Source organism: Melanerpes formicivorus, unplaced genomic scaffold, assembly GCF_026170545.1.
Source record: "Melanerpes formicivorus ecotype bairdi unplaced genomic scaffold, bMelFor1.0.p_v2 SCAF_62, whole genome shotgun sequence".
Classification (NCBI taxonomy): Eukaryota; Metazoa; Chordata; class Aves; order Piciformes; family Picidae; genus Melanerpes; species Melanerpes formicivorus.
Genome location: NW_027142414.1, coordinates 3,156,266 through 3,170,016, shown reverse-complemented (window position 1 = coordinate 3,170,016; position 13,751 = coordinate 3,156,266). Strand labels below are relative to the sequence as shown.

The following is a 13,751-nucleotide window of genomic DNA, read 5'->3' as shown; positions in this document are numbered from 1 at the left end:
TTGGGGACTCAATCTCTCCATCGGTAAGCTGGGAATAGAAGTATAACCTCACACTACCTTGTCAGTGGGATGTTAAATTTAATAATTAAAAAACACTCTGGGAGTTTGGATGAAAAGTCTCCTGGAGTGTTGTAGGTGGGAAGTAGCAGTGTCACACAAAACAAACATGCCTGTTAAAGACAGCTGGCAGTTTTTGACCTTAAAGCCTACCTTTCTCTCTGACTTGCTGTTCAGTATTTGTGGAACAAACAGGGTTGTTTTACATATACGTATGTTCATACACATTCTACTTATCCCTCACTTCTTCCTTGCTCATTCCCTTTTCTAATGCATTTGTTTGCTGAATGTGTTGGTATCCAGACAGGCATAGCTTGTCACAGTGAAGACATGTTTACTTCCAATGCCCCTGAGCTTGCTTGAAGCTTCTTCTCTTGCTGAATGTATGATGACCCCGCGGGTTTTTCAGTCCCACAAGGTTCTAAATACAGAGCAAATGCCCTTTTTCACCTAGCACAGGACTTTGAAACCAAGCCAAGCCTCCAGCCAGAGATGATTATTCCAGTTCCTTAGTGACTTTAGATTCTAGTGTTGGGATTTGTGCATAAATCAAGTCTAAAATCCCTTCCTTCCACTGAAATGTCAGGATTTAGCATCCAGAGGGAGGTACTAGGAGTTCATACAGAAAAATCCAATCTGTATGATTCACTGTTGACTTCTCTGTCTTTTTTATAGCTCAAGTAAGGGAGAAGTTGGGGAAGGTGGCATAATGGGGTGGATGTGCAAAGCTTAATGCTGAAAACAGAGGCCTGATTGAATAGACCTCCTTGTGATGAGAAGGGGGATCAATCCACAGTTGACCCCATCCCATTGTGTGAGTTGTCCTGGGAATTTCCTTTGAAAATCCCAGTGGTTTGGGTTTTCTGCATGGTTTGTACTCAGCCATTCCCTCCATGAATAGAATAGATTTTGCTGGAATTTTTGCTGGGTTTTCTGTGGTTATTGGCTGAGCAATGCCTTCTCACTTCAGAAGGCTTGAGCAAGCATGTTGTGGAAGCACTGATCAGGGACCTTGAATCATTTGCTGGCTTAGATTTTTCATATATAGAACAAACATGTTCCTGGGACACAATTGCCCCCAAGAAACAGATTATACTTTACTGTCCCAGGTGGAAGTGTTCATTCATTATTTGGATTGCAGAAGTGATTTGGGGCTTTATAAACACATGAATTTCTGCCCTGCAGAGTTTACAGCTCATGGTGATAGAAAGGCAGGAGGCTTCAGGAAGACTGGGGAACACAACACAGTCCTAAAAGATGAGAAGCAGACAGATCTATGAAATAAGGACACCAGATACTGATTTGTGAGCATTGTTCCTGTACATTATTTATGAATCTATTGGCCCAGAGGAAGGAAATAATTTTAGAAGGGAGGGAGTACTTGAGAAATCCATACCTGGCATTGTCAGGTAGAGATATTCAGGATGTATTCCTGCCATAAGATTTCTTTGAATGAAATGCATCAATGGGGTAGAGGCCAGGAACTATAAGGAAAATGGAACTTTTCCCTTGTTTTATTTTAACATATTGCTAAAATTAACATGCAGCATTTGCCTGTCTGCTGTGCTGCCTCAGAAGCTAGTGGCAGCATTTGGAAGGGGAATAAGGCTCTTTACTTGTATGGTGAGTTGCATCAAGCTTCTTCATAAACCCACACTACCTTTGGAGTTCTGTGCCCCAGGCCTGCCCCCAAGTCAGTCTTTGGCTCTTCCTGCAGTGGCTGGTGGTTGCCCTGTTTTAGGGGCTAGATTCTGCACTCAAAGCTCTGCTGACTGGTAGAGGACATAGTCTCAAGCTGCCCCAGGGGAAGTTTAGGCTGGAGGTGAGGAGAAAGTTCTTCACTGAGAGAGTCATTCGCCCTTGGAATGGGCTGCCCAGGGAGGTGGTGGAGTCACCATCCCTGGAGGTGTTCAAGAGGGGATTGGACATGGCACTTGGTGCCATGGTCTAGTAATGAGGTCTGTGGTGACAGGTTGGACTCGATGATCTTTGTGGTCTCTTCCAACCTTGGTGATACTGTGATTTTGTCACTGGTGTAGGCCCATTTAAAACAAACTGAAGATTATATCTAGCTAATATTACATGAAAACTCAAGATACATACCTTTGTTTTTTTCAGTGTGAGCTTTCAGACTTTTCTCCTGATGTAGGAGAATGCTGGTTGAAGCTGTACTGTGTAAACTGTGTCAGATGCTTAATTGCATTAAACTACTTTTCTACTACAGGAGATCAGATCTTCATATTTGTTATTTAAGTATCTTAGAGAGTCCTGGTTTTGTTTTTTAGTTGAAGCACAGGTAGAACAAAGAAGAAGAAACTTTTGTCACTTTGTTTATTTTCTCCTGATGCGGTATGTCCAGCCTTTTTTTTCCTGTAAGCAAACAGCGATTGAAGTGACACCAGGATTTCAGTAAGACAGAAATGAATCCTATATGGAAATCCTTAGCACTTAAAAGAACAACTTGAAGAACTCTCCTTAAAGATAGAAACAAACTTGAAAGTCTGTCAGTCTTCTGCTTGTCATCTCTGTCCTTCTGCTTGTTAGCTGTCTGGGAGAGACCCATACCATCACTGTGTTTTGTTTTTCAGAAGTCGATCTGCCACTGAAGAAAGATGGGTTCACCTCAGAAAGCACAACTCTGGAAGCCTTGCTGCGTGGAGAGGGAATAGAGAAAAAAACAGACACTAAAGAGGAGGACACTATACAAGAAATCCAGGTAAAGGAGAGCCTTGTGCCCTGACAGCAGGGGTGGATTTTACCCCTCAGCCTAGCAGATTTTGTCCTGTGGCAGAAAAGTGCATCTCTTGGTGGTTGTGTCATTCTACTGTCAAAAGGTTATCAAACCACTGTGCTTCACTTTGATGCTCTAAATGAACTCAGGATCTCACACACTTCTGTCACGAGGATCATGGTCGTCTGGCTGTGTTCTGTGCAGCTCCTGTGTTGGAATTTGTTTTGCAGCACAATGAGATGATTACATATAAAACTGACAAGCAGAGATGGGTCCCAACCATAAACTGAATTTTAGTGCCTCACATTTAAAGTGAATTTGGACACAAATTTGAATTTGGATTCACAGATGCTGACTGTAGAAAGAAACATGTAGTTGCCTTGCCTTTTTTATTTCTTTTTTCTTCTTTCTTTTTATACTGAGGAGCCTTCAGGAAGCATACAAGCAAAATAAAGAATCACAAATATTCTGTTCTTAATTATCTCAGTTATTATTAGTGATGCAGGTATGTGAAACATTGCCTCTTCACACACATCATGGTTTCAAAGTTATTTATCAAGATTCCATTCTGTCTTGTAACAATCAATAGCAGCAATGTATTTGTTGGTCTGTCACAGAAGGAGCTGAGCTAATATAAGGGGGTGCATGTCACTTTCTAAAGACATCTTATAAATGGCTAGGAAAGCTTGTCCACGAGGAGCAGCAGCACATCCTTGGAGATGCTAAAACACCATTGTGCTTTGAGTCCATTAGTGATTTTTAGTGAGAGCCGTTGACCAAGTGTCAACCTTGGTAATTTTGGCTGAGATATGACTTGTTGTATCTATACCTAAAACTAGTAAAAATTTCAGTGGGCAGCCCTATACCAAATGAAACAAAAGAATGTAGGCATCAAATCTATGTTACTTGGAGCTCAGTTCTACTGGTCTGTTTGCTAGGAATTTCACGTGTGTATGGGCAGCAAAATCAGGTCTCCAGTTGCCAGTTACACAAGTACAGGAGCACCACCAAAGAAGCTGCATTTTATGTTCATGGAATGGGGAAAAGCTTGACATGAGGCCCACTCTGTTTCCTTCTTCAGTTGTGTATCTGGGCCTGTTAGGCTGAGACTTCTAAAGCTCCATTTATACCTGCTTTCAAGGTCACAAGAAGTCATGGTGCAATATCCTTATGATCCTGTCTTTGCATGTTGCTGTGTGATGTGAGCTTCCAAATTATCCCTCAGCAGCAGTCTAATGCATGAGACTTCAGAGTCAGTGGAACTGACAAAAGTCCTGGCATTGCAGAGCAGGGATGGGGTGCAAAAAGTTGTCAACTAAACTGCTGTGGCTGTGACCTGTCATCTGGATGCTAGGTTCACCAGAATAGATGCAAAAGGCATGTCTTGCTGTTGTTCCCTATGCAAGCACAGCTTATCTGGATTGAGTCTATACAACCACAGCTGCCAAAACCTTTAATAGTAGCCAGCTTTCAGCTTGTGCCTCAGTGCCTGGCAGCTACACTGTACCAGAACAAAATCATGACTGGACAAATAAGAAAATGTAAATCTCCTTCTTGCTCCTTTGTACATTCTTCTGTCCTGTAACTTGAAAGGCCCCAGCCTCAGTGGTGGTGAGAGTGAGCAGGTGGGATAGGCATAGCTGTAATTCCCACCTCAGTCCAAGCCACTTACCACCCTTTCAGCCTCATCGTATCTGTCAGAAGAAGCCTTGGTGCTTAGTTGCACTGAAGTACATTGTGCTTGGAAGCTGTTTTAGAAAGACTAGACCATGAAAAGTTACTTTGTTAACAAGGGTAAAGGTTCCTCTTGCTGAACAGATGCAGACATTGGGATCTGCTGTAAAGTTGGTATTTAACAGGGTTGAGGATTTTGCTTGGGGTAAGTTGGTATTGGATGTGTGTCTTCATCGGTTGCTGGAGAAGGTTTAGATTAGCTTTTCCACCATGCATTGGAAAGGCTATGCACTTTCTGTCAAGGATTAAAGTCAATTTAAGAACAAAAAAACAATGGGCAAAGACTTGATCCTCTGCCATGTTCTGAAAGGTTTTTCTACTTTTTTGAAAGGGAGTGTGTCTACTATTAGTCTTAACAATTTAGCAGGTAATGTAAGAATAGAGCCCTAGAGCTGGTCTTCCAAATACAGGGTTTTATACAAATTTCTGTTGTTTTTTTTCCCCCCCTACAAATTCAGCATTTGATGCTTGAGGTAAGTAGCAAGGAGGGAAAGCCACTATGATTTGCTCCTGTTCTCCCTCTGCTGGATCTCAAATAGCTCTTAAGTAGAAATTCTAGGGAATGGACAAATGCAGCAGGACTGAAAACTCTCCCCATCAGTTTAATGGCTGATCTGAATCACATCTTGGCTGCCCATTGTAATTTAAATGAACGGTGGCATGGCAAAGATAAGTTAGAGATTCCAGATTGGTGTCTTACAAAATGGCACTGCACCATGAATGTCAGAGTGGCTGGGACCCATTTCTATATTCCTAGCAGACATTCCAAGGGTTGAAGGAATTGCAGCAGGACTTCATTCCTCGTGAGTGTTGTCTTTGTTCATGGAATGTCCGACTTGAGCATGTTTTTAGGGCAGCCAGCCTGTGTTTGATTCTGTAGAGGTTACATTTCAAAAGATCAAGATAAAAGGGTTGAAGTTCCCTGGCCTGGACATCTTACAGTTGTGTGAGATGATGAATTATTATTTCTATTAAATAATTGATTGAAGGAACTATTGCTGCTTGTGCCTATAACTTCCAGGAGACCTGTACTTCCTCAGCATTCTCATGCAACAAGTCCTCTACTTTTGGATTGCAGAGTTATTCCTGGAAGATGTTACTTACTGTATCCACTAAAAACGCTGGAATAAGTGAAGGAATTCTCTCCATTTTTACTATACAAAGAAAAATGTAAGCTGACAAAGAGAAAAATGCTGGTTTCTGTCTTCTCAAAGTGCATTCTCAACATTAGAGGAAAACAAAACAATTTAAAGTGCAAGAATTTAAAACAAAAAAATCTGCTCACAAGTTCCTGGACACAACCTGCAGTTCTGCATGCTAATACTTGTGTTGTCTTGGGATACTGGTGGTGCCACTGTTATTCCTTAGGAAAGTTGTTTTTCCCAGTTGGCTGATATCAGTGTTATATTTTAATAAGAACTCCCTGGAGAACTGAGGGTGGACAGGAAAGCAGATTTTGCTTTAGTGGAAAGAAGTAGGGGTTCTGGGGTCTGATTTGGCATTATATCATTAATCAGCTGTAATTTAATAACCTGCAGTCTCTGTGGTAAAGAGCAGCAGCTGGTTGTGTGTGTCATCTTCTTTTCTTCTAACCATTCCTGTTTATTGTTCAAACACAGAGGGTTTTAGAAAATGATGAAAATGCAGAGGAAGTGAATGAGGAAGAGGATTTGGAAGAAGACATTCCAAAACGAAAGAACAGGCCTAGAGGACGGGTAGGTGGAGATTTTACTGGAATGGAAAGGAAGAAAGAAAACCTCTGCTTGCTAGTGTATGTTTTTCGTGTGTTGTATATGCAAAGCATGTATCCATGGATATGTGATGTTGGTAACACTGGGGGTAATTTTCATTCACATGGTCAAAAGTTTTAAATGTTGTTTCAGTTTATTCTTGTGAATTACCAAGGAAAGAGACTTTTGAGAGCAAAATGTTGGGGTGAACGATAATGCTGTATTTACAATTGAAATGTAAAATGTAAGGACCATGATGACATCCTGCTATTACAGTGCTCTTACTTCAAAACAACATTTGCTAATTACAGAAAAGCAACAAATTCAGTCAGGACAGCCAAAAAAAAAAAAAAGTAACTTGAACTGTGTTGATACTTTCTGCAGCTTTCTCCAAGGCAGCATTTGTGGCTGACACTGGCCCTCTTGAGCCCATGGCAAATTTTCTGTTTGCTTAAAATGGGCAATATTTTATCTCCAGGGGAGTCTGTGCCCCTTCTTTTATCTAATGTGTCTTTTTACAGTGTCATCAGGGCACCGGTTAAGTAATGAGGCCAATGGTTTAACATTTGGAATCAACGTTTTCAGTTGTGGCCCCTTAAGCTAGGCATCTAAATAAATGTAAACCCAGTTCTCAGAAGTTTTGAGCATTATCATCTGTCTTTGGCTCAAGCAGATGCTGCAGGGGCAGAGGAGCTCTGGAAGTATACCTTTTGATGTGTTTGTAGGAGTCAAGTAAGAAGGGCCACATTTTAGGCCGAATGAGCAGGATACAATAGCTTTTGAATAAGAGAGAGACATGAAACCACATTGAATACTTGCAATGTACTTATGCATCAGACCCTCTCTTTTGGTTTCTTCTGTTGTTGTGTCGTTTTGGTTTTCTGCTCCTCTTTATTTTGGAGCTTAAGTCCTTTTAATATGTAAGATCAAAGCACTTTAATAATTGGATAAGTATATATTTCACCTTCCTTATTCTCAAAATCACCTGAACCAGTTTCTTTCTTTCTTTCTTTCTTAGCCAAAGACCCCCACCTGGAAAAAAATTTTCCAGAAAAATGTAAGTTTCAGAAAATTTGTATGAACCAGTAACCAAACCCAGGAGTTAGAATCTGTACATGCACACAAGCTTGACTGTAGCAATCAACTAATATTCCAGGCTAACAACTCCTTTCTAATAAGTTGCTCTCACATAAATTGCACCTGCTGGTTAGGGTGAGTGAAAGGGAGTGAACAGCTCAAGAGGCAGACTGATCAGGAGAAGGGAGTTTGCTCTGTTCATGTGTCCTAGGCCCACATAAACAAAATCCTGTTACGTCAAAAGTTTTACTCTTCTGTTAAGGAATCTGTTGCAGAATAACTTTTAGTACTTTTTGTGTCCTAGTTTAGGAAAAAGAGTTGGAGGATACTAGATGTCACATTCATTTTGATGCTTAAATTTATGTCTTATTTTCTGCCCTGGAACTGGCCCCCTATTAAGTACAGGAGCAGCAGGATCTCTTGCCTTTTGCTTGCAACTAACTCCTGCTCTGCTAGTGTCCTGGCTTCTTTCAGTGCAAAAAAGAGACATCCGAAGAGTGCCAAATACTTGGAGCAATTTTCTTTTTTTATTTGATGGCACCAATAACCAAAGCAAAATGTGGTATAAATTAGGATTTCAAAATTAGGGCCAGATTCTCTATATGTTGAAATCTGGTACGCCTGAACTGCATTCTGTCACGAGTGTTTTGCCACTCTTCATCAGCCCTTTTCTAATGTGAACCTGACCCAGTGTAGGGAACTGAGGCTGAAGATTTGAAATTAGGGAACATGAAACCCAGGCAGCAGTTTGTTTCTGGGAAGGAGCTGGTTAGGGTATTTTTAGAGGGCAGAAGAGGGGAAGGACATACATAGGAAACCAGATCTTCAAAGTGTGGCCTCTGGGGATTCAGAAGAGTGAGAAGGGCTGACAGCATCAATGCAGGATTAATGCAACAGAATTACTGCTCTGGACTTTCCAAATTGTACATGCCCTTTCCTTTCCCTACAGCATGATTTTATTTTTAGTCCTGGGCTCTCCATCTGTCCCTCTGGCTACTGTCTCTGCCTGCTTCAGGGATGCTTCAAGGCTACTATACCATGGCTTCTAGGCCTCAAACATCACATCTCATAGTCTTTGCTGCAGCCTGTCAGGAGAATTAAGGCAGTCGTGGATGACTGAATTCAACAGACTGGAGTACTGACAGCAAGCATGGGGCACTCAGTTTAGTGCCTCTGGGGCAGCTGTTTGGTTTACTAACCCCTCAAGGCCAGCCCGGAAACCATAGGAGCATTAGGAAGGACACTGAAGGCCAAAGAGATGGATATATGGAAGGAGCTTTTTACTATCTTTGCAGGACAGGGGGAGTGTGGTAGGAGCTGAGAAGGATAGTTTGCTAGGAGATATGAAAGGAGTGCAGCTGCACCTGTACAGATTGTTTGCTCATCAGCCGGCTATCCCATGGGACAATCTCAAAGGCACTAAAGACATTTAGGAACCCAAGGCTCACTGAAAGTCATTGCCTTAAAAAAATCTCCCCCTGTGTGTTCAGTGTATGAGAAAGTGCTTCTGACGTGTGGTCATGACACGAATGCTGTACCCTTGCGTTTCTGCAGAGAGTGGTTTGAAGGGAAACAGCTGGCTGTAAGACTAGTGAAACTCCCAGCAGCAGACCTTAAACTGCCACCTTATTCTGAAAGGTGCCTGTGTAAAAATAGCACCTTCTTACTCAAAAGATCCATTTTCAGTGTGTAAACAGAGTCAGAACTACTGATCAGTGACAAAAATAAGGCTTTGCAGCTTTTTCACTGCCCTAAAAAGCCAATGCAGCTGGTAGAATAGGGAAATGACATCCTAATTCAGGTACCAGCCAATCACTTATTAAGGGCCAATTACTTGTCTCTGTGAAGACTCTGAGGAGCTGAGGGTTGTATTGGAGCTGCCATGGACTGAAATGCAGCTTGCAGCACATTTTGCAGTAGTAAGGCAAGAAAGGAACTAGCCTGGGATTGATTTCATAGCCCAGAGGGGGTTTACAGAGCTGGCAGTGAGAGAGAAAACATTGCAAACTAGTAAGAGGATTTTTTGTGATATGGTCAGTTTAAAGTGGCTTGAAGCAAACAATTGTTGCTGGGATCTTTTCCAAGGTGCAACTGCTTCTCAGTTCACCATTAGAAATCTCATGTGTGTGCTGATCTGCACAGATGTCTTTGCAGAAGGCAGAGCTATATTGGCCATACCTAGTATAACCCCTAGTATGATTTCCAGACAGCTGGAGATCCACGTCTTTCCTTCAGGATTGTGTTAAGTTAGACCCAAGCAATGCCAGGGAAATAATAGGTGAATGTTTTATAAATCCCCATTTTGACAGACTTTGGCAGGCCAGTGTAAAACTGTTCCTTGTTTGTTCTCTTTAGATGTCCAGTGGAATGCAGTTTGAATAGTGCTAATTTGATCCCAAATCCATAGAAGAGGGACAGTGCTCCACTGACCCCTGTTTGTCTGGGGTACTAATAGTCTCAGAATTTCTACATCTTCTCCAGCTTTACTTGACAAAGCTCTGTCCCCTTCTTATTTTCACATGAAAAAGATCAGAAGATTGGAGTCAGATGGCCTTGTCTAGAGTGAGAAACATCAACAGTTTAATAAGAGCAGCAGTGGAAACAATTTTGTTGCTTTTAGCCAGGAAGAGTAGCTGGCAGCATTAATAAAGGGCTATTTAAGCCCTCCACCTGCAGATCACTTCCTCAAATGAAGAGCAATTCTCAAATTATTGTCATCTACACACTGTACGTTAGCGAATAGGAAAGAATTGAAGGCCTTGGCTCAGTTCCCAGTTCCACATCACACTCTCCAGCATTGGACAGATATTAGCTGTCCCCTTGTTGGCATCTCAGCTGAGAAGGGTCAGGACCAAGTAGCTTTGATGCTGAATTCTACTCTTACCATTGGAGCTCAGGACAGAGCAGTCTGTGCTGTGGAGAAACAGAGCTTTATGCTTTCCAGGGCTGCTAACTTGGTATGTTGTAGGAACACAGAACTGCAGAGAGACCCTGCTCTGATATTGTTGGTAGCCATGTTACCTAATCTTTTCCACTAACTGGCCAAAGCTCCATTTTATAATTAGGCATGGTATCTTTGTCCAAGAAGGCCATTTCAAAACATTGGTTTTCAGCTAGAAACCAAACCAAACCACCCCACTTTGAAAACATTAACAGAAATAATTTTATCTCTGTTTAATTTGGGGCCTGTTTTCTGACTGATTTAATGATTGTAGTTATCCTCTGACACCTGTTCATCTATTCATTCATCCATATTCAGTTAAGCAAGGTATTTGAACATCTTCAGAAATGAATGTGTGATGATACTCAACTGAATATGTGCTGGCAGTGACCTACTGCTATGGATGAACAGTGTGGGTTATCTGTGGAGGGCATTTCCACTGCATTACAAGGTCCATTAACATAGTGTATATCTTAGGAGTTGAGGGGTCAAGTCCACTCTTGACAAACCTATATGAAAGCTGAGGATTTGTTTAGTTTATAATGCACATTTTTCATAGGAGGGTGAGGGGCACAAAGAGACCTCAGGGGCGATGGAATAATGTTAACATTCCTCTTGTCCTTGCAGGCTCGGGGATCTGGAGGTGGCAGGAGAAGGAATGATGCTGCCTCCCAGGACGATCATGACAAACCTTATGTTTGTGACAGTAAGTAGCACCCAGACAGCTGATTCTGCTTCCAGCCTGGTCCTACCAGCTCAGTGTACTCAGGGCATCATCGTTTCCCTTCCAGCGAAATACTCTGCTGCTCTCTGACTTGCATGTTTGCCACCTGTTGCTGCTGCTGCTCTTGGTGTTTTTGCATGGAGGAAATAAAATTAAGTCCTCAGAAAAGCTCCACTTCCCTTTGCCCTATAATAAGTCATCTCTTATATTTTCTTTCTCTTTCTTCTTCTCTTTGTCTGGCTTCTCTGCCTTTTGTCTTCCTTTCCCCCATGTAAGATTCACCCTCTATTTCTTTCTCTGTTTCAGATAGTTACAAACAAAAGCATAACTCAAAAATCTCCGATAAAGGTACTTGACCTTTGTTGTATCTCTTCATATACTTTCCTTCAGTCCTTTTAAAATCTCACTGGGCTAAGTTTTGAAGGTCTTATTCTCATCCCACACTTGGCAAGCACTCTTGTGGTGTCATCAGGAGCTGAGTCCTCCTAAGAAACAAACACAAGTGGAATGCTTTGTTTTGATACCTGTTCCGTTTGGATATAGTCATGCTATTCGACATCCCGCGGTGGGACTACAGATGAAGTAAAGCATTGCCCTAGCTGAAAAATCATACCAGAGCCCAATGCCCAAACTGAAGGATACCAGAGTCCTATTATGAGGAAGGAGTCCAATATTTGTGGGTTTAGTTTTTGCAGTCTACTTCTTAGTGCTTTCCTTCTTGTTTTGATAGACTTTGTTACCTTTTTGTCATGTGAAGGACGCCCATCTTGCCTACGTGCTTTTGAGGTCTCCCATCTTAAAGGCTTACCGGGGAGTTTACATGCAATAATGTTTTGTGCTGCTTGGTGCCTTCTATCCTACAAGACAATAACCTGACAAAAGTTATTAAGAGTATAGAAGGCGGTCTGCATTTCTGTGATCTGAAAATATTTAGTGGTTTTGAGGACAATTCAAATTCCTCTTTCTCCACTATTTACATATCTTGCAATGTTACTGACCTTTACTATGTCAACAACTTTCTTGTTTAGTTTTTAAAACATGAGAAATTAGGAGCGTAGACAGTAAATAAGAACTATATTCCATGGGATCAAGTCATATTCTTTCATGGAGAGATCAGAACAGTGCTGGACATGTTGGGATTTGCTTCAATGAGGTGAATATTCTAAGAACAATGAGTAGAAATAGAAAGACTTGCACATGGAATCATGAATGGGAGTGTCTGAACACATGGTCAAGTAGGAAGGACATGAAGAGTCAGATTTCTGCTGTGATTGAATAGTTTTCATTATGTGCTGGAAGAACTAAAATGTGTCTTCTAAGACTTTGATGGGTCCCCAGTACATATCTTGCTTAAACCCACAGTTTTCCTCTGCCTGGTATATGTATAACTGTCTTTATCTCTTTTCTGAAACATCCTGAAAAATCCAAGGACACTTGTCAGTGGTAGTAATTTTGAACATAATGACTCATTATTGTATGATCTTGCTTTGCTTTAGGATCTTACAAAGAACTCACAACGTGCTTAGTAGAGATTTGCACAGAGTAGATGAAACACCAAAGATATCAAAGCAGGCAGCAGAAATATGGGCTGAAGTCAAGGCTCTGGTACATTGTTGTGCTGATGGAATTTTACTTTGGCTTAGATTTTAGAGCATAAATTTCCACTTTGGTTTTGGAAAGATACAAATTTTCCTATTTCATTTGGCTGATACCTCTCATTTTTAGGAAACTTATAGTTAGAGGTGAGTCATAAGGAGTTTTGGAATCCAGACTTTACACTATGACTGCTCCTTTTCCATTTAGATAGCTAAGAGAGGGTTACATGATACTAGAGCTCTTTTACTTGACTGTGAACTAGAAGGAAAGAACTGCCCCAACTGTGATGCCATCATCCTGAAGTAACATCCTGCTCTTGTTAACTTCTAGAAATGCATTACATACAATTCATTGTGAATAACTGGTTTATATCAGGCCTCAGCCCTGCTTGGGTGGATTTCTTGAATAATTTTTTTTCTTTGAAATTATTTGCTACATATTTTTATAGATAAATCTCAATCTAATCATGGTAGGTTAACAATTGGTTTGCAGTACTCTATGTGCCTGGGCAGGTAGGTTTGTCTTATATGAAAATCTGCAGGTCATAAAATAGTGAATCAGTTTCCCGTTTGGGAAATAAAGAATCGCAGAATATATCTGGTTGGAAGAGACCTCAAAGATCATCCAGTTCAACCTTTGACCCAGCACTGAAGCGTCAACACTAAACCATGTCCTAAGTGCCAGATCCACATGCTGTTAAACATAGCCTGGGATGGTGACTCCACCACTGCTCTGGGCAGACTATTTCAATCTTTGATAACCGTTTCAGTGATGTAGTGTTTCCTAGCATATAGCCTTAACTCCTCTGGCACAACTTGTAACCATTTCCTTTGGTCCTGTTCTTTGCCATGAAGGAGAAGAGGCTGCCCCTTCCTTGCTCCATCTTCCCTTCAGCTAGTTGTAGAGAACAGCACCCCTCAGACTCTTCTTCTCCAGAAAGAACACCCCCAGCTCCTTCAGAAGCGCCTTGTACACCATGTGCTCCAGGCCCCTCATGAGCTTCCTTGCCCTTGTGTGGACAGGCTCCAGCACCTCAATGTCCTTCCTATAGTGAGGGGTGCAGAACTGAACACAATACTTGAGGTGTGGCTACACCAGTGCTAAGTACAGGCAGATGATCACCTCCCTGTCCCTGCTGGCCAGAGTGTTTCTAATGCAAAC

At 41.6% G+C, this 13,751-nt stretch overlaps 1 protein-coding gene across 7 annotated transcripts in view; it reads left to right on the top strand.

The window, feature by feature from the left end:
- Positions 1-13,751, top strand: part of DPF3 (double PHD fingers 3) — a 208,751-nt gene that overhangs the window by 135,266 nt on the left and 59,734 nt on the right. For 5 of the 7 annotated variants that reach the window (XR_010990279.1, XR_010990278.1, XM_068162155.1 and 2 more), the window contains 4 exons: positions 2,646-2,773; positions 6,142-6,237; positions 7,271-7,309; positions 10,898-10,976. Coding sequence is in view for 4 of the 7 variants with exons in the window: in XM_068162155.1 (XP_068018256.1) it covers positions 2,646-2,773; positions 6,142-6,237; positions 7,271-7,309; positions 10,898-10,976 (342 nt within the window). In the remaining 3 variants the exon portion in view is untranslated. The remainder of the gene's footprint in view (positions 1-2,645; positions 2,774-6,141; positions 6,238-7,270; positions 7,310-10,897; positions 10,977-13,751) is intronic. The other 2 variants (XR_010990280.1, XM_068162151.1) reach the window with 1 other exon arrangement.